This window comes from Bos taurus, chromosome 4 (genome assembly GCF_002263795.3).
Source record: "Bos taurus isolate L1 Dominette 01449 registration number 42190680 breed Hereford chromosome 4, ARS-UCD2.0, whole genome shotgun sequence".
Classification (NCBI taxonomy): domain Eukaryota; kingdom Metazoa; phylum Chordata; class Mammalia; order Artiodactyla; family Bovidae; genus Bos; species Bos taurus.
This window is the reverse complement of record NC_037331.1, coordinates 77,734,851-77,755,809: the sequence shown is the minus strand read 5'-3', so window position 1 is coordinate 77,755,809 and position 20,959 is coordinate 77,734,851. Positions and strand designations below refer to the sequence as shown.

The 20,959-nt window shown below is 42.1% G+C and overlaps 1 protein-coding gene across 3 annotated transcripts in view; it reads left to right on the top strand.

Moving 5' to 3' along the window:
- Nucleotides 1-20,959, top strand: part of HECW1 (HECT, C2 and WW domain containing E3 ubiquitin protein ligase 1) — a 479,331-nt gene that overhangs the window by 259,076 nt on the left and 199,296 nt on the right. For all 3 annotated transcript variants that reach the window (XM_024991127.2, XM_003585989.6, XM_024991128.2), the window contains exon 4: nt 2,645-2,739. In XM_024991127.2, coding sequence (XP_024846895.1) covers nt 2,645-2,739 — 95 coding nt within the window. The remainder of the gene's footprint in view (nt 1-2,644; nt 2,740-20,959) is intronic.

Below are 20,959 nucleotides of genomic sequence, written 5' to 3'. Positions count from 1 at the left end.
GCTTTTCATATCCGGTGGCCAAAATATTGGAATTTCAGCATCAGTCCTTCCAATGAATATTCAGGATTGATTTCCTTTAGGAGTGACTGGTTTGATCTTACAGTCCAAGGGACTCTCTTGGACTCTCTTCGAACCACAGTTCGAAGAGATCAATTCTTTGGTGCTCAGCCTTTTTTTATTGTCCAGCTCTCACATCTATCTGTCCATGACTACTGGAAAAACCATAGCTTTGACTATATGGACCTTTGTAGGCAAAGTAAAGTCTCTGCTTTTTAATACACTGTCTAGGTTTGTCATTGCTTTCCTTCCAAGGAGAAAGCATCTTTTAATTTCATGGCTTCAGTCACCATCCACAGTGATTTTGGAGCCCAAGAAAATACCTGCCTCTCAGGCTAAAACAGTAATATTGACTTAGCCAAAAAGTTTGTTCAGGTTTTTCTGTAATCAGGATGTGTAGACCTATAGATCTCTGTATGTAGACCTTATGTGGGGTGCCTTGGAGAATATGGAACTAAGTTAAAAGATTGTCCACCAAGAGCTTAAAAGGCAATCAACAGATATGCAAAATCACTGCACTGCAAGGATGAAGAAGAAAGGAAACTTAAAATATTGATATTTTAAAGTAAAGTAAGAATATGTCTGCAAAAGGCAAACATTTGGCAGTGGGAAATCTTAACTGCAGTTCAATGGATTAAAAAAAAACACTAAATCCAATGGCTAATTAAAAGTTGATTAAAATCTTTTAGAATAAAAATGAGATGCTATTTTAAACTTATATTTAATTGATAATATTCAATGTTAGCAAGGATTAAAGAGTTGATCAGAGTTACATTTTCTGGTCGAAGTATACAGTGCTTTGTAGAAAGCAATTTGGCCACAGAAAGGGAGAATCCTTAAATAGTCCTATCTTCTAAAGAAGAATATTGCAATTCTCATATGCTTTATATGCTATATTGAAAGAAACTTTTCTATATCATCTAGGTTTAGGTTCAGCTACATATGCTAGAAACCCCCAAATAACAATGGCAAAAAGCATAAATGTGATCTGCAAGGGAGGCTACAAAACGTTCTTTAGCTGGGCATTACTACCCAAAATAAAACTGAAATTTAATCATTAAGGATGAAAAGGAGAATGAGTGTTGGTAGATAAGAAGCAACTTTTGCTCCATTATCCTAGAGAACAAACTTGAACTTAAAAATAATTTTCAAAAAGGCATTAATTTTAAGGGATAATCCCAAATTTCCAAGATGAGGAAAATATTTTCAAGTTACAAATTGATTCAGATTCCATAGAACAAGGAATGTTATCTACAAAGCTTTGAATTGATGGTTGATGTTCAATCACTAAATCATGTCTGACTCCTTGAGACCTCATGGGCTGCTACACACCAGGCTCCCCTGTCCTTTACTATCTCCCAGAGTTTGCTTAAACTCATGTCCTTTGAGTGGGCGATGCCATCCAACCATCTCACCCTCTGTCACCTCCTTCTCCTCTGGCCCCCAGTCTTTCCCAGCATCAGGTCCTTAGATGGTTGAACATGCTTTATTAACAATTTACTTTAAAAAGCGAAAGGTGCGATACTGGATGCTTGGGGCTAGTGCACAGGGACGACCCAGAGGGATGGTATGGGGAGGGAGGAGGGAGGAGGGTTCAGGATGGGGAGCACATGTATACCTGTGATGGATTCATTTTGATATTTGGCAAAACTAATACAATTATGTAAAGTTTAAAAATAAAATTATAAAAAAAATAATAATAAAAAAAGGAAAAAAAATAAAATAAAAAGCGAAAGGTGTTATTATATAAAGCGTATACACTCAAGTATGCAAAACACATTCTTAAAAGTGTTTTTTATACTTTGCTTCATTGTCCATATTTTCCATAATGAACATATTAAAATGAATGCTAAGAAAATTGTAGACATTATTTTTAAATACATTATAATTGAAGACAAATTCCCAGATTTGAGAAACAAGAACTCAAATTGGGAGAGTCCACATGTTGTTCCAGACAAAATTAATATAAAGGACTAAGACAAAGCCCAATAAATTTTTCAAACTTAAAGAGAAAAAACCCTTTTGACAGTAAATTGGGAAAAGCAGGTCACCTTCCAATGAACCAAACTCAAGTTGGCCACAGATTTTGTCCTCTGCAAAACAAAATGCTAAAAAGTTATGGAGTTTCCACATTATTATCTAGTGATCATCATCAGAAAATATGCCTTTCTTCTGTGTATTTCAATAATTTCTCAAAGTCTTCCTTCAAATTGCCAACATACTAATCACAATGAATTCAATAAGAGAAAATTATAGAAGAAACAGACTGGTAGTGATCACCAAATCACCTAAAATCTTAAAACTGAGGGTTTAAAAGCAATAACTTCTAATGGGATAGGATGAATGCTGAAAAGTCTAAATGATAGATTTGCCTTGGGTTCAAAAACACTAAGACCAAAACAAATTTTGATGATGCACATTCAGAAAAAAGTTGGACCATGAGGCCACAAGTAAAGCAAGGCTGTCGGGGTGGCTGCCTGGGTGGGAGGAATTGGGTGGCAGTTCCTGGGGGTGTCCTCTCTGGCCCTGGCCCTTTCTTCCAGGGTTACACTCTACTTCTCAGTCCCATTTTATTTTTGTCTTTCAGCTGAAACTAAGATCTGCTTCAAATACTACCATGGAGTAAGTGGAGCCTTGCGAGCCACCACCCCCAGTGTCACCGTCAAAAACTCAGCAGCTCCTGTAAGTCCTGTGTCCTCCTCTTTTGTCCTCTTAGAACTAACTCTGGTGCTTCTTTACTTTGCTATTCTGTTCTTATGTTTTAATGTATGTGTGCTGGGGGTGGGGAATCTCCACACAAATGTGGAGATATATTGATAGATTCTGAAAATATCTATATTGATACATATAATGATAGATTCAGACAGACAGAAGCACATCTCAAAATCAGGCAGTGAAATGAGATCCCAAATAAACTTATCAGAACGCATACATCCCACTTTTTGTTAGAGAAATATCAGGCTTCACTAGATAACCAGATGTTTCTAATAGACTCACACATAATTGGGCTTCCCAGGTGGCGTTAGTGGTAAAGAACCCACCTGCCAACAGAGGAGACATAAGAGATGCAGGTTCGATCCCTGACTTGGGAAGGTCCCCTTGAGGAGGATGTGGCAACCCATTCCAGTATTCTTGCCTGGAGAATCCCATGGACAGAGGAGCCTGGCGGGCTACAGTCTGTAGGGTCGTAAAGAGTCAGACACAACTGAAGTGATTTAGCACACACGCATAATTGCAGTGAATAAACGTCTCTCTTAGGAATACATCTTTAAAATTCCATGATGTTAAATATTTAAATTACTGGATGTTTAAATTTTTTAGGCTTAAGGTAAATTTCTGGAATAGAATTTAAAGTTTTAGGCTGATTTTAGTCATAGAATTAGAAAATGATAGGCCTAGAAAAGACTAGAATCTCTGGTCCTTTTCTTCTTTTCTTTATATAAATGAGGAAAGTGTAATTTTACCGAGGAATTTAAGTGATATACCTAGGGTCACACGGTTAGCTAGCTGCAGATTGGAGATTTAAATCACACTGTTTCCTACCTGGTGGCTCTGTTGAGTACTCTGGTGATAAATGCTGTCTTTTCATAAATTACAGTCTGGTTTTATCTTTGTGTTGCTTCTTACCTTAGTTCTCAATTCATCAGATGAGGCTAACTGAAATCTTACAAATGGCATTCCTTTTCCTTTCATATAAATTAAAAATGACGGACTGGGGAAAGTTGAACAGAAACCACTAGGGACTTTGTAAGTAGAGTATCACTTTTACTTACTAGTGTAAGTAAAAAAAGATTTGAGGGTTTTTCCCCCTATGTAAAAAGAAAGAGAAATTGAATGAGAAATGAAATAAGAATGATTTAGAAAGAACCTCAGCTCCAAAAGACACCATTTGCTGTTTCACAAATCATTTTTTCCATGTGCTAAAGATGACTGTGTTGAGTCCTCAGTGGGGGCAGTAAGACAAACAGGCTTGGGAACCAGGAGCCTGTCTGCCTCCATCCTGGGGGTGGACAGGGCTTTCCAGGGCTTCCCATGAGGGGACACGCAGCAGGCGGGGCAGGGAGAAGAGAGGAGGGACCAGCTACACTGTTCACTGGCTCTACCATTTCTCCCTGCACTCACCCTGTCTACTTATATGTGATGTTTGTCACTTTATGGGGTGGGTCAGAACTCTTAAGTGCGATAATCTGAGGACATATCCCCAGAGTGGTGAGCCCAACTTCCAGCTCCATCTGTAAGGACCATCCCCCAAAGAGGGGAGCCAGTTGTCCAGGCAGGAGGAGCAACAGAATAGAAGCAGTGAAACTGGAGCTGAATATCGAGGTGGACAAAGCAAGAAGGCTTTGAACACACAACAGAGAAGAGAGAGGCTGAAGGCAGAGTCTAGCTGATTCGGGAAGAGCCCTCCAGTCAGGCTTGGCCGGTTTCCGCCACAGCACAGTGAGTCAAGTGATGGGGCAGCTTCTCCCAGATGCCTGAATCCCTCAGCCAAGATGGGTCTTGCCCAGGGATGGGACTGGCCTGCTGGCTCAAGGCTGGAACGAGACGGGAGAGCTCCTCACCTTCTGCTCAGGTGGGCTGCTATGGGTGTGTCCAGCCCTGGAATTCCAGTGAATTCTTATCTTCCGGGAAGTCCTTTTTGGAGGAAGCTCTCTGGGGCATTTGGCTTCTCTGAACTCAGCCTACTGGAAACTCCGGTTTTAACCTGCTCCTCAGACTAATGCAAAATGTGATCTACATCATCAGAGAGGTATACAACCTAAGCCTGAAAAAATAAAAGGTGCCAGGTACCCGGAAAACTGCCTAAGGTTACACTGAGGAAAAGCCCTCTTTGAGATGAGATCACTTTGTCACCTGGCTTAGGCTTTCCAGGGGATGTGACATCAGAGACAAGGGCTCAGGTCTGAGGAGAGGAAACAGCAGGTTGTTTGACAGGCATGTTAAGGAGCTGGCCTGCTTCTGAGTCAGCACTGGCCCCACCGCGTTATCCCTTGTCTGCTCCCGTGGCTTATGCTTAAAATGCAGACATCTGGAAACACTCTGACATGTTACTGTTCTTCTCTTATCTTCTCCAAGGTGACTTTCTTGTATAAATCAGTAGACACTTGGGTTGACACTTTAATGTACTTTCCATACACAACTGTTGTTTCTTTTCTTAATCCAAGAGCCTGACCTCCAAGCCCATGTGATGCCAGGAGTGGAGAGTAATCTTCCCACTGCCTCGTTAGTGATGAGTCCTATGGCAGAAGGGAGGATGTACTTTCCTGCAAGACAGCCTTTTAACGTGCAGTTGGGTTTTGTGATAGTTAAACTCCCGGTGGCCTTTATTATTCTGTACCACGGTGCATTCTTCAAAGGCGATTCACTTGTATTGTTCTAATCGAATCACGGCATATTGGTGAGACAGTTGGGAAGGGTCTTTTTGGTTAAGTGACCACTGGCTATGTGGTTGTGGAGCTGAATTTAATCTAGCCTTTGCTTTCTGAACTCAGTTTAGTTTTTGAACTTTGCCTTTGCATTTGGTCTGTGGACTTAAGCTCACTGTTTCTAAAGGGAAGTGCTATTCAATTTTTCCAAAATCAGCTTGCCATTTTTAAACTGAGGATTGCTGGTGCCGCCCTGATCTCTTATGAAGAGTTGTTTCTCTATGGCCATTCTATCATGTCCCAGTTTTGGCGGCTGGAAGTCCAAATCAAGGTGTTCACAGGATTGGTTTCTTTTGATGCCTCTCTTCTTGGCTTGCAGACTACTGTCTTCTCATTGTGTACAAAAATGGCCTTTTCTCTAAGTGCCTGAATCCTTGGCATCTCTTCTTGTTCTTGTAAGGACACCAGTCCTCTTGGATCAGGACCCAACTCTAAAGCCCTCATTTAACATTAATTACCTCTCTAAAGGCACAGTCTCCAAATACAGGGAGTTAGGATTTAAACAAATGAATTTGGTGGGGGAACACAAGTCAGTCCATAACAGAGACCCACTGTCTTCTTGGGCTGACTTGACAAAGTCTACCCCAGCCATCTGCTGCACAGTCCCTGTGTTCCAGCAGTAATAGTCCATCTGTCTATCTGGTAACTGTAATTATACACACACACACACACAAAGGATTTGATTCTTATTTTCTGGGACTCTTTAATGAAACAACACTGGAGAAGACCCCTGATCTAAAAGAACCAGTCCTGTCTCCCCTAGTCATACACACACACACACACACACACACACACACACACTCGCTTCCCAGGTGGCTCTAGTGGTAAAAAAAAGAAAAAAAACAGCCGCCAATGCAAGAGATGTAAGAGATGCTGATTCAGTCCCTGGTTCAGGAAGATCCCCAGGAGGAAGGCATGGCAACCCTCTCCAGTATTCTTGCCTGGAGAATCCCATGGACAGAGGAGCCTGGTAGGCTACAGTCCACAGGGTCACAAAGAATCAGACACAACTGAAGCAGCTTAGCACACATACAGGCATATACACATATATGTATATATTCAGTTACATATATTGTTTTTCTTTACATGAACTTGATCATTTCTATACAATCCAATAAACCAACTTTATACTCATCCATTATAATACTAACCATGAAACGCTAGAGATTTTTAGAACTACAATGAAGACCAAAATAAGTATAAAAGGTATCACCATTTTTAACATTAAAAAAATACACAAATAGTATATCCTCCTTGGAAATACTTATAAACAAAGAGGAAAATATCACTTGTAATTCCACCACTCAAAAGAGCCTCAGGAACTTGTCGAAAGGAAGGGCTTTTGATTGCCTCTGGCCTTGGAGCCGGCTTTTGCAGTAAGATTAACAAGTGTCCTGGGGAGAGGGTGGCCAGCCAGCCCCTGGGCTCCATGGGCCTCAGAGCCAGTCAGCACTGCGGCTTTTACACAGAAAGTGCCTGATAAATGGCCGTCAGATTGACGACAGTCTAGCCAAACATTCTGGTTTTCAAATTCTAAATGGCCTTTCTATAAAAAGTTTGCTTTTTTTTTTTTTTTTTTTTAACATTTCACTGAGGGATAAGAAATCTCAAATTACAAAGATGCTGACTCCAGATTTGCACCTTTCAACTCAAGTGTTCAACTCAGCAGTCACACTCTGGGAAAAGCACTCCTTCAGGGAAAGAGTCTGAGAGAAAGTAAGTAAATTAAACCTGACCCACAAGCAGAGTGATGAAGGCAGTGTGTCGAGCACCAGTAGGTCAGAGATACCTGGGATTGGCAAGGAGGGTCCAAGTTCTCCCTACTTCAAGCAGGAAAATAGCCCCCAGCCACACTGGTTGAGATGCTGGCCAGAGAGAGAAGCACAGCCCAGGTGGTCTCCTCCCCACACCCAGAGGGCTGCCTTCCACTGGCCACTTCCACACCAGCCACTTTTCAGACATAATTAAAAGTTCCATGGTTATCCTGTACAATAAATTGACATCAGGGCTTTTGCCTTTCTTGGTCTATGCAGAAAGCAAAGTTCAGGTTGATTAACAGGCAGATTAACTCTACTCTTTTAATTTCTTTGGTTCAAAACACATGATCTGCAAGACTGAGCCGAGGAGCCGAGCCCTCAAATGTGCTTACTCCAAAGTTTGTTGCTGCCCCTACCCCTCGCAATAATTAATCTTGGGTCTAGTAGATCATTAGGTCTGACCCCTTTCAACCACCTGAACTGAGCCCAGGATTTAAGGTTGCATTGGGCTGCCTGGGGAGGAAGACAGGGTCCCCACTTTTAGATTAGGGCTCTTCTCCAGGGCTTTTTCATTAAGCAGTCCCAAAACTCAGAAGCCAGTCCTTGCATCTTAATCACAGAGGTAGATCTTTTTTCTCCTTTGGAGTTTGTCTGTGTTGCTCTTAACAGAGGGACCAGAAGCCCTTAAATGAGTAAAGTCCTCAGGCATGTGAGGGTGTAAAGGCTCTGTCTGTGCTCAGCCAAGGGTAAGTCAGAATTATCAGGCAGCGCTAGGACTGAGAGCAGAGTCTGACCCCTAGAGTTTTTTATACCTCCCCCAGGGCTGTGGACAGTTTCCCTGCCCATGTTCTTGACCACAACTAACTTTGACGAAAATGGCTGCTCTGTCAGAACCTAAAGAGGACTGCCTTTCAGAGGAGGTTAGTATAATCTTAGCACTAATACTTCAGTTTAGGGGTTCAGGTATTTGTGCACCCAAATAGATGCATGTGCACATAGCCACTACCGGGTTATTTTAAAGACTCCCTGAGTTTCATTGGAGCCTCTCTAATTTTTCAAACAACTGTATGGTTTGTGTGTGTTACACTTTCAAATGACAAAAAAAAATCTTGCTTGCTTAAAATTGTCAACATTAACCTAATATTTTTTCTTAAACTATTTGAAACTATTATTCTTTTTTCTTTCTAGACCCTTTCTAGCAATTGTAAGTTTCTTTAATTGCCTTTTTCTAAAGGCTTAGCCAAAATGAGGTGATTTTGCTTTCTTAGGGCATAATGACTACTGGTGAGGAGAAATAAGGAGGTTTTCTCAACTGGGAGACTAACATTTCAAAGAGTTGTTTATAACCTGAAACAACCATGTGGTTTATGGGTAGAGTTCTCTCAGATAACCTGCCTTAGGAAGATTCTGCATTGTGCCCTCAGACGTCCCAAATTTGCCTTTTTGAAACACTTCAAGCTGAAAAGAAAGGTATGGATAACCTCCATTCCAGATGCAGGACTTGGGGATAATTATTGCTTATTTGGAGGGAGGGATGTGTATGCACAAATACGCTGTCCACTTCATTGAACATTAGTTCACTTTGTTGAACTAATAGGAACAAGAAGTGATGATCACACTGAAATCAAACAAAACTGGATTCAAATCTCTGCTGTCTGACTTACTAGCTGTGGGCATTTGAAGGGCAGGAAAGGCGCTTTTTCAAGCCAACAACATACCCAACCCCAACAGTTATTTGGCATTTTTTGCCTTATTCCTTTGCACACTCAATTCCCACTCTTAAAATCTTTTCTTGAATAATGTAGGGAAATAATGGAATAAAGTAATGTATAGTATCATTTTCCCATATTTTTTCTTCTTACTTGGGCTGCACAAATTAAAATGGGACTAACACTTTTCTCATTCATTTAACAAGAATTTGTTGCCAAATACTAGAGAAAATACCCCACTGCTCTGTATTTCCTAAACAGTAAAACAGAGATGCCAAGAAATGAATTTATACTCCTGACCATCAGAATTACTCATGTAGAATTAAGGTCCAGATGTGGTAGTTATGGGTCCTGAGTTTTATCCTCTACAAGTTTAATCCTGAATAAAGACATGAACAAAAATCAGTGACCACTGTTCTTATTATCCATAATTGTACTATAAAATGCAGCTAAGAGATAATTCTGTTGTATTTCTTGATGGCTTCCGTATTCATATTAAAGAGACAATCTCTCCCACATTCTGGCCTCTCAGTTCCTATGGCCAACCTTCCTCAGCCATTGACTCCTATGGTTCTGGTCTAGGTCTTCCCAACACAAGTGGTTGCATCACTTCCGAATTCTCAGATCCCAGTATACCACTCTTAGACCATCCTCTCCCTGCTTTGCAGCTCACTGGCCTGCCCCAAATCTGTTGATCTTAACTACATGATCACACACATGTTTCACCTCCCTCTTTAGCCTTATCACTGACCCATTCATCTCTTTGTCACTCTCACCTGGCAAAGTCCAGCCATGGTTAAACCCAATTTTGCCCACCCTTGTTCTAGGAAGTAAAAGAATTTTTATAACCACAAATCTCAAGAGCCCTTTAGCACTCCCAAGGAGCACTCAACTTTTCCTACATTCAAAGAAGGCTATTTCATATTTTCTTCATTTTCCTCAAATCTATAGCACCTGCCCCCTCTCCACCATGATGACCCGCTTTCCTTCGCTGAGAAAATAGACGCCATCAGACCCCAATCAGCTTGCCTGCACACAGCCCACTGCACTAGCCTGCCTGAACGCAGGCTCACAAGCTCTGTTCCTTCTCATTCCCACTGTCCCGGGTCAAACTGTCAATTTATACATAGGATGCTAGCTCATCTTGCCTTCTAAGAAACTCTGATCCTGAGATTAGCATCTGTCTCCTGCATAGCCAATTCTCCTCTCTGTTGGAACTTTGTCAGCTCATCACATAATGTTTCTGCTCAAAATTGGCTTTTCTGTTCAACATTCTTTCCATAACCTTCCAGTCCTAGGCGGCCTGCCCCCGCCTACTGCTGCCCCTCCTTTTCCACCTATTTCTAGTATTACTGGTTGTCTTTCCCACCCTTGAGTTCAGTAAGCCAGTCTGCTCTTAGGGCCTTTGTTCTTCATGTGAGGAACATGTCCCCCAGATATTGAAATGGCTTACTGCATCTTTTCATTTAGGATTTTTCTCAACGTCACCTTCTCAGTGGTCTCTGTAAGCACCCAATGTAAAAGAGTCTCCACACACGTACAGGCACTCTCCAGGCTCCATCGTGCTTTGTTTTCACTCATGGTGTTCATGGTGCAATTTCTGTGTGTTTAGTCCCCCTATTAAAGTATAACCTCTAAGGTCAAGGATGCATTTGCCTGTCCTATTCAGAGCTGGTTCCCAGCACCAGCTAGAATAATACCTGGCATGTGGCAGGCCATCCATAAAACACTTGTACCCAATAGGTATGGTTCGAGGCCCTGGCTTGGCCTTTTAACTTGGTGGCCTTTAACTTCTCTGAGGGAGGCTCCATTTCTGAATCTACAGCAGTATAGAGGGATGATAAAAATAGGATCTGTTTCATTGGACTGTTAGAAGGTTATGTGAGGATGAGATGAAGTGATGCCAGTGATGTTCTCAGCACTGGCCCAGCATGTAGTGAGGATACAGTAAGAATTGATTGGTATTATGAGTCTCATGAGCAAATCCTGTTTCTCTGTGGGTCTCCTCCAGCTCTCTGGTTGCAAAAATACATAGATTTCAGTATCAGTATCATATAGAGAAGCTGAATGCATATTTGAACAATATACAGAAAAATTAAAAGTGCCAAAAATAATGAGTTTGTACCTGTAAGAATGGGTTTAATCCCTTCATTCAGGGTATTTTAAGAGGAAATCACTGTCCCATAAAAAGTACCTGTGGGGTGGATGGAGAATAGTTCAAAATGGTGGCTGAACTGTGGATTGTAGTTTAATAAATATTTGTGAGAGAAGAACTAGACCAGAAGTACTTCAGTTTACTTCTTGTGCCCAAATGAGTCTGTTGCTTAGAGACATTGTCTTAGAAGATCACAATGTAGGCAACCAGAGAGTGGGCCTGGGCTTCCCACACAGCCCTTGGAAAGGCAGAGAGGAGAGATAACAGGTTCTTGATGCTGACCAGTATTTAATGAAAGAGTAAGAACTCCCCTCCAGATATGAGATAAAGGGAGGTGCCCACTCATCACATCATTCAGCAAGTTGTAGGGAGGAGGAACCTCCACGATGTATCTAGGGGAGGGCAGCTGTTGCTGCCGTGGGGATGTGAGGGCCCTGATGTGGCAGAGTACCTGGGCATCTGTGGACCTAAGTGGGCTTTTCTTAGTTTTTCATGGAAGATCTGAGTGCCATGTCATGGGACAGCAGATGTTGCCCTAGAGAGACACACACATTTTGCTTAGAACCTAAACACATTTTTATATTTTAAAATACACCTCAGAAATTTTAAAGCAAGTCATTGAGGAGATAGTTTGTATGAAAGTAAAATCAATTTATAAGCATCTTTTCAGGAGCATCATTCATTTTTCAAGGAGTAAATATTGTCGCAGTCTCACTACACACTCCTGTAGCTGAACCATGCACATCCCTCCCCGGGTGAGCCCTCACATTGCCTGTCTGTTTAGTCAGAGGGAGTGGGTGGCTGCAAAGAGCTCTGTGCAAAATGCAGCCCTTGTCTTCCACTGATCAGACTGTCTGACCCAGATGGAAAGGCAGCTGACATACTTCCTATGATTTAATTTACCCAAAGCTTTGCAGTACATTATTTTTTTTAATTGGAGGATAATTGCTTTACAATGTTATGTTGGTTTCTGCTGTACAACAGTGCGAATCAGTCATAATTGTGTGTGTGTGTGTGTTTATATATATATATATATATATATATATATATATATATATATCCCCTCTGCCTTGCTCCTCTCTCCATCCACATCCCACCCCTCTAGGTCATCACAAATATCATATATTAATGCATATATATGGAATCCAGAAAAAATAGTACTGATGAACCTATTTACAGGGGAAAAATGGAGATGCAGATGTAGAGAATGCACTTGTAGACACAGCAGAGGAAGGGGAGGGTAGGATAAATTGAAAATGTGGTATTGACATAAATACACTATCATGTGCAACACATTAATTTAATAGCTATTTTTAATAAGTAGAATTAAAGCAGGTTTTTTTTTTTTCCCCTTCAGCCACATAGATTTAGATACAAAAACCAAACTCTTGTCATTCTTCCATCCTTAGCTGGACTTACTGGCGATAAATGACAAAAACTAGGTCTGAAGGACAGTGATTTTGAGGAATTTTATAGTCTGTAAGAAAGTGATTCTAAATTCAGAGTACAAAGAAAGAGATCAGCCAAAGGAACTCCTCTCTTTTCCTCAACACCCTCTTCTAATCAGTCACCAAGTTCTACCCCTGTACTATCTAATGGTACAAGCCTCTCCTCTCCCCGCTGTCCTTCTAATCATATTGTCAAAACTCTCATCGGCTGCCTCCAGATGAGTTCTCTGCCTGTCTTGTGCTTTCTAAACTCAGGCTTCTCAGCCTGGGGCCCACCATGGACTTGATGACAAAAACTTGGCCTCTGTGCACCGGAGACAAATCGAATCTCAGAGACAGAGTTTTGGATGAAGGAGAAAAGATTAGCTTTATTGCTTTGCCAGGCAGAGAAGATCACAGCAGGCTCATGCCCCTCAAAAACTGTGTGTTCCAACCGAGGAGGATTTAGTGAGGAGTTTTAGAGTAATAGTTCAAAGGCTGGGGTTGCTGTTAAGATTAGGGTATGTGCAGGGCCTGCACTCCTTTGATCTAGTATCAAGTAATCTCTTGATGAGCTTCTCTGGTTCCATTAGTCTGGCCTCAGGTAGTCTTTTCTAGAATGAAGAATGCTGACAATCTTCCATTTGTTGAGGGTTTTAATTCTGTAAAGAGCTCAAAGATCTTGTTATGAGTATCCCTTGAGGCAGAACCAAGACCATGCTCTAAGGCTGCACTCTTGTTTCATGCAGCCATGCATGAAATTGTTTCATGTTGTTTCATGAAACAATAGTGCTTCCCTTGTGGCTCAGCTGGTAAAGAATCTGCCTGCAGTGTGGGAGACCTGGGTTCCATCCTTGGCTGCTCCTGTTCCCTGTTGAGCCTCATAGCCATCAAAAATTAATTAAAATATCCCAAACATGACATGAGTTGGACGAAGCTCAAGCTGGAATCAAGATTGCCAGGAAAAATATCAATAACCTCAGATATGCAGGGACTTCCCTCATGGCTCAACTGGTAAAGAATCTGCCTGCAATGTGGGAGACCTGGGTTTGATCCCTGCGTTGAAAAGATACCCTGGAGAAGGAAATGGCTACCCACTCCAGTATTCTGGCCTGGAGAATTCCATGGACTGTATAGTCCTGGGGTTGCAAAGGGTCAGACAGGACTGAGAGACTTTCACTTCACTTCACTTTGGATATACAGATGACACCACCCTTATGGCAGAAAATGAAGGGGAACTAAAGAGCATTTTGATGAAGGTGAAAGAAGAAAGTGAAAAGCTAGCTTAAAACTCAACATTCAGAAAACTAAGATCATGGCAATCAGTCCCATTACTTCATGGCAAATAGATGGTGAAACAATGGAAACAGAGACAGACTTTATTTTCTTAGGCTTCAAAATCACTGCCGATGGTGACTGTAGCCATGAAATTAAAAAATGCTTGCTCCTTGGAAGAAGAGTTGTGACAAACCTAGACAACATATTAAAAAACAGAATCATTTTGCCAACAAAGGTCTGTGTAGTCAAAGCTATGATTTTTCCAGTAGTCATGTATGGATGTGAGAGTTGAACTGTAAAGAAGGCTGAGCACTGAAGAATTGATGCTTTCGAAATGTGGTGCTGAGAAGACTCTTGAGAGTCCCTTACAGCAAGGAGATCAAACCAGTCAATCCTAAAGGAAATCAGTCCTGAATATTCATTGGAGGGACTGATGCTGAAGCTGAAGCCCCAGTACTTTAGCCACATGATGAGAAGAGCCGACTCATTGGAAAAGACCCTGAGGCTGGGAAAGATTGAGGGCAGGAGGAGAAGGGGGTGACAGAGGATGAGATGGTTGGATGGATGGCATCATTGACTCAATGGACAAGAGTTTGAGCAAACTCCGGGAGATGGTGAAGGACAGGGAAGCCTGGTGTGCTGCAGTCCATGGGGTCACAAAGAGTCAGACACGACTGAGCAACTGAACAACAAAATATGACAAAACCAGCCCACATTTCTTGTCCCCTGCAGATTCTCATGGCCACCTCAAATTCTAGCTCAGGGATGTGGCAGGACTTGTGGCTCCCCAAACATCAGGCTGCTGTGCTTCTGCTTGCCTTTGCTACTGCAGTTCCCTCTGCCTGTGGCATCCTCCCCCATCCTCCCCATCCACCCTCCCCCACCCTCCCCTGCCTCATTTCCTCCTGTCCAGAGATACCCTGTTCAAAGGTCTTCAGCTTCCAGAGAAAGCCTTGGTCATGCCGCCTCCTGTGAAGTATTGAATCAATCAGTTGTTGAAGATTAATTTGTTAACAGAGGATGCCAAGTTCCTCCATGACTCTCCAGGGCCTCAGGAGTGATGATGGTGGGCAAACCTCTCCCTGTAACACTCACATCAGCCGCTGACACCCTCTCTAACTGCACTTCTCCTCTTGTGCACTTTTGTGGCACCCTCTCCGACTTCCGTACCTCTGGCTTTTTTATTATATTCTAGAAAGGTTTGACTTTAGTAAAAGTATGACCTGTCAGTGCTTCAGCACACAAAACAGTTGCAGTTACAGAAGGAACATGGGGTCATAAAAGTATTGTTATTTAAAGGGACGTTATAAAGGACAGAAATGGTATGGACCTAACAGAAGCAGAAGATATTAAGAAGAGATGGCAAGAATACACAGAAGAACTGTACAAAAAAGATCTTCATGACCCAGATAATCACAATGGTGTGATCACTGACCTAGGGCCAGACATCCTGGAATGTGAAGTCAAGTGGGCCTTAGAAAGCATTACTACGAACAAAGCTAGTGGAGGTGATGGAATTCCAGTTGAGCTATTCCAAATCCTGAAAGATGATGCTGTGAAAGTGCTGCACTCAATATGCCAGCAAATTTGGAAAACTCAGCAGTGGCCAAAGGACTGGAAAAGGTCAGTTTTCATTCCAATCCCAAAGAAAGGCAATGCCAAAGAATGCTCAAACTACTGCACAATTGCACTCATCTCACACGCTAGTAAAATAATGCTCAAAATTCTCCAAGCCAGGCTTCAGCAATATGTGAACCGTGAACTTCCTGATGTTCAAGCTGGTTTTAGGAAAGGCAGAGGAACCAGAGATCAAATTGCCAACATCCGCTGGATCATGGAAAAAGCAAGAGAGTTCCAGAAAAGCATCTATTTCTGCTTTATTGACTATGTCAAAGCCTTTGACTGTGTGGATCACAATAAACTGTGGAAAATTCTGAAAGAGATGGGAATACCAGACCACCTGATCTGCCTCTTGAGAAATTTGTATGCAGGTCAGGAAGCAACAGTTAGAAGTGGACATGGAACAACAGACTGGTTCCAAATAGGAAAAGGAGTTCGTCAAGGCTGTATATTGTCACCCTGTTTATTTAACTTCTATGCAGAGAAACATCATGAGAAACGCTGGACTGGAAGAACCACAAGGTGGAATCAAGATTGCCAGGAGAAATATCAATAACCTCAGATATGCAGATGACACCACCTTATGGCAGAAAGTGAAGAGGACCTAAAAAGCCTCTTGATGAAAGTGAAAGAGTAGAGTGAAAAAGTTGGCTTAAAGCTCAACATTCAGAAAACGAAGATTATGGCATCAGGTCCCATCACTTCATGGGAAATAGATGGGGAAACAGTGGAAACAGTGTCAGACTTTATTTTTCTGGGCTCCAAAATCATTACAGATGGTGACTGCAGCCATGAAATTAAAAGACGCTTACTCCTTGGAAGGAAAGTTATGATAAACCTAGATAGCATATTGAAAAGCAGAGACGTTACTTTGCCAACAAAGGTCCATCTAGTCAAGGCTATGGTTTTTCCAGTGGTCATGTATGGATGTGAGAGTTGGACTGTGAAGAAGGCTGAGCACCGAAGAATTGATGCTTTTGAACTGTGGTGTTGGAGAATCCCTTGGACTGCAAGGAGATCCAACCAGTCCATTCTGAAGGAGATCAGCCCTGGGATTTCTTTGGAAGGAATGATGCTAAAGCTGAAACTCCAGTACTTTGGCTACCTCATGCGAAGAGTTGACTCATTGGAAAAGACTCTGATGCTGGGAGGGATTGGGGGCAAGAGGAGAAGGGGACGACAGAGGATGAGATGGCTGGATGGCATCACTGACTCGATGGACGTGAGTCTCAGTGAACTCCGGGAGTTGGTGATGGACAGGGAGGCCTGGCGTGCTATGATCATGGGGTCAGACACGACTGAGCGACTGATCTGATCTGATCTGATCTGATAATTTCAAGGAGACTAGGGAGATAAGTCTTACACATATGATACAAAATAATTATTCTATGTGCTGTATTATGAGAATTATCCACACACACGTATATACAAAAAGTTGGGAAACAGAATAAACCCATCTTTAGACAGGTTAGCTATATTTCCAAATAATTATATTATTTGGAATTATATATATTATATATATTTCCAATTAATATATTTTTCTTTACCTCCAAACACCTTTCCAAGGGTTTTAAATTTAACACAGTGAACTCAATAGCTCAATCATGAGCTGCCAGTTTCTTGCCCCTACTAAGTGTCCTTTACAGACTAAAGTCTGTAAACACAAGGAATATTGTGCATTCTTGCCCGTGTGTGGATATGGGTGTGTATACACATGTACATGCCCTGGCTTGATCTGCAAAGCGTTTTTAGGCTTATAAAATAGAGGAGCATGTACTTTTAGCCAGTGAAGGATAGGACTCAGGTAAGTGTGCCTATGACAATTGCAGGCACATGTTTTACAGGGGCTGTGGTGGGGATTGATCTCTAAGTGTTCGAGTAGTTCTTGCTACAAAAGGAACAAGGCTGGTTGTATTGTTCACAGGTTCCAGGATGATGAAAATTGAGCACAGTCACTCAGGAGAAACATAACTATTGTCAGTTCTAAGATCAGGCAGATGTTTCTCTCAAGGCAAAAGAATGTGTTGAAAATGAGCTCTGGATGACCAAGGAAACAAACTGAGGAAGGTTGTCTTAGTTTTCTGTTCAGCTTAGTTCAGTTCAGATGCTCAATTGTTTCTGACTCTTTGCCACCCCATGGACTGCAGCACACCAGGCTTCCCTGTCCGTCACCAACTCCCGGAGCTTGCTCAAAGTCATGTCCAGCAAGTCAATGATGCCCTCCAACCATCTCATCCTCTGTTGTCTCCTTCTTCAATCTTCCCCAGCATCAGGGTCTTTTCCAATGAGTCAGTTCTTTGCATCAGGTGGCCAAAGTATTGGAGTTTCATCTTCATCAGTCCTCCCAATGAATATTCAGGACTGATTTCCTTTAGGATTGACTGGTTTGATCTCCTTGCTGTAAGGGACTCTCAAGAGTCTTCTCCAACACCACAGTTCAAAAGCATCAATTCTTCGGAGCTCAGCTTTCTTTATGATCCATATCTCACATCTATACATGACTACTTGAAAAACCATAGCTTTGACTGACAGACTTTGGCCAGCAAAGTAATGTCTCTGCTTTTTAATATACTGTCTAGGTTTTTCATAGCTCTTCTTCCAAGGAGCAAGCATCTTTTAATTTCATGGCTGCAGTCACCATCTGTAGTGATTTTGGAGCCCAAGAAAATAAAGTCTGTCATTGTTTCCCCATCTATTTGCCATGAAGTGACAGAGCTTGATGCCATGATCTTAGTTTTCTGAATATTGAGTTTTAAGCCAGCTTTTCCACTCTTCTCTTTAACTTTCATCAAGAGGCTCTTTAGTTCCTCTTCACTTTCTGCCATAAAGGTGGTATCATCTGCATATGTGAGGTTATTGATAGTTTCTCCCAGCAATCTTGATTCCAGCTTGTGCTTTATCCCAGCCCAGCATTTAGCATGATGTACTCTTCATATAAGTTAAATAAGCAGGGTGACAATATACAGCACTTCCCCAGGCTGGCACTGCTCAGTACCAAACTGTTTTAGCTGGAAAGAGTTCTCCTCACTAGGAAAGGGAAAGCAGGCTGAACAGCGGCATTCTCCCAGGCTTTGAGGGCACTACACACAAAGATCTCTCTTGGCTTTCACTGCACCGAAACCACCAATGTCAAGATGGCTAGGAACAAGGAAGAAAAGCAGGATCTACCAATAGCTGCCATAAGGTGGGAGTAATTGTGGTTCACAATGACCAGCTCTATAAGCAAACCCAGTGGCTTTTCCCAGTGAAGAAGGAACCAATGACCAGCACAGCTGTTGTGGAATTCCTGCAGATTTTAGCAGCTTTTGCCCCACAGATATTCTTGTTTGCTCATGCAAGCTACCTAAGTCCCTCCCTGCCCCTGCCAGAGCCTGGGAACCACAACAGGAGCTAGCCCGGGCCTCTGAGGATGCACAAGTGCAAGATGCCATCCTCCACACCCCATGGCTGACCATCATCATCACACATACACCTGGGGCTAGCGCCTCCAGCTGTGCCCCTGCGTGCTGCCAGCCTAAGCTTTGTCGTCAGCCTGCACTGTGTGCGCACACTCGGGGAGACTGTGCAGCCACCGGACAGCACGACTAGCAGCCGCAGCCTCCAGCACTGCAGCTGCTTGTGGGCCCAAATCAGGCTCTGTCTTCCGTTACTGGTGTGCACCAACTCTATCTGACATAGTCCCGGAAGTCCTAGCCAGGCAGAAAAGATAAATTAGAAGCATACAAATTGAAAAGAAGTAAAATCGTCTTGTTTGCGACAGTATGATCTTATAATGTATAGAAAACCCTAAAGATTACACCAAGAAACTGTTCAGACTAACCAATTAATTCAGTAAAGTTGCAGGCTTTTGGAGTAAAACTTACACAGTTAGCTCTTGGGTCTCCAGCTTGCTGACTGCAGATCTTGGGATTTGTCAGCCTCCCTAAATATGTGACCCAATTCCATGTATGTGTGTGTGTGTATATATATATACACACACACACATATACATATACACACATAAATACACACGCACACATTATACGAAATGAAAGAGCCCATTCACAAAAGGCCATATAGGATTTCATTTATATGAAATACCTGGAATATATAAATTCACATAGATAGAAATAAAATTAGAGATTTCCTGGGGCTATGGGAGGAGAGGAGAGTGGGGTGAAACTGCTTGATGCATATAGGATATAGGGCCTTATTTTGAATTATTAAAATGCTTAGAAACTAGATAGTGAATGTGCTAAATACCACTGCATTGTTCATCAAATGGTCAGTTTCATGTTATGTGAATTTCACCTCATAAACTATTTTTAATAAAACAGAAAGAAGTAAAAGTTATTACATACATACATACATGCCAGAGCAAAGATTAAAAATTCAAAAGCTTCCAGATAGCCAGGTCAGGTCAGTATCACATTCCATCAAATCTAAGGTGATCTTAAGGATGTTAAGGCCAATCATTGATTTTCACACTGCCAGGTTAGAAAAAGCTTTCCAGTTACAAATAGGATGCTTTGGTGGATAGCCACAACCTGATTGCTGAGCCCTAAAATGGAAAGCACTAGTGTGTTAGGATTGATGCACGTAGTCCCAGAGAGGAGGGCCAGGAAGATGCTGTGTTTCTCAACAGGGTGGCAGTTTCTCAGCTTTAGTTGTTCCCTGCTAGATACTCTGATACTTTAAAAATCTGAAACCCACATTTTGTGTAAACCTTCTGATTTTTAAAAGTATGTTGAAAACTAATATTTTGAAAACTCAAATACAGTATGAGCCAAAGAAAATATGTCGCCAGGCCATGCAGCCTGCAGACTCACTGGTGCCCCAGCAGATGCCTTTTGTCAGATTTGAATCACTCAAGAGTGATAAGCCCACAGAGTAGAGTGAAGGCGCCTTGCAGATTGAGGGACCAGCCAATTAGATGACAGTCCTCTAGGCAAGGAAGTAAGATCTGCAGAAAAGTGGATTGTTTGTCTTTAATAGAAGGTACAGGTTTGAATGCTGGAGGTGGGGGCTCCAGGGGCTAAGGCATTACAGAACCCACTTCTGGGGCTTGGAACTGGAATCAAGCCAGTTTTTGAGATAAGAGTTGGAGACATCTTTCCTTTACCATTTGAAAGAGGAAGGCCCTTGATACTGATACTTCTCCAGGTATGGTCCCCCAGCAGCAAAAGCCTTACCTGAAACTTGAAGTACAGGCTCTCAGGCCTTCCCTAGGCCTACAGAATTAGACCTTCCATGGTGGGGCCCAGCAGTCTGTCTTGTATCAAGCCCTGTAGTGACTCTGAAGCAGCTCATGGTAGTGAACTTCTGCCCTAGAGCAAACAGAGTGACTCAGTCATTTTTTAGAATTTGATAGTGCTTGTCATGTGCCCACTTTCAGAGTAGTCTGTAGGTACAGAAACTGTGTTCAAAAGAATAGCTAAAGAATCTAAAAGTCATCAGGGAAAATCTGCTATCTGATTACTCCTAGCTAGCATTCTCCTTCCCAGTATTTCTTACCCTTTTTAGGAAGCCAAATGCCTCACATCTCAAACAT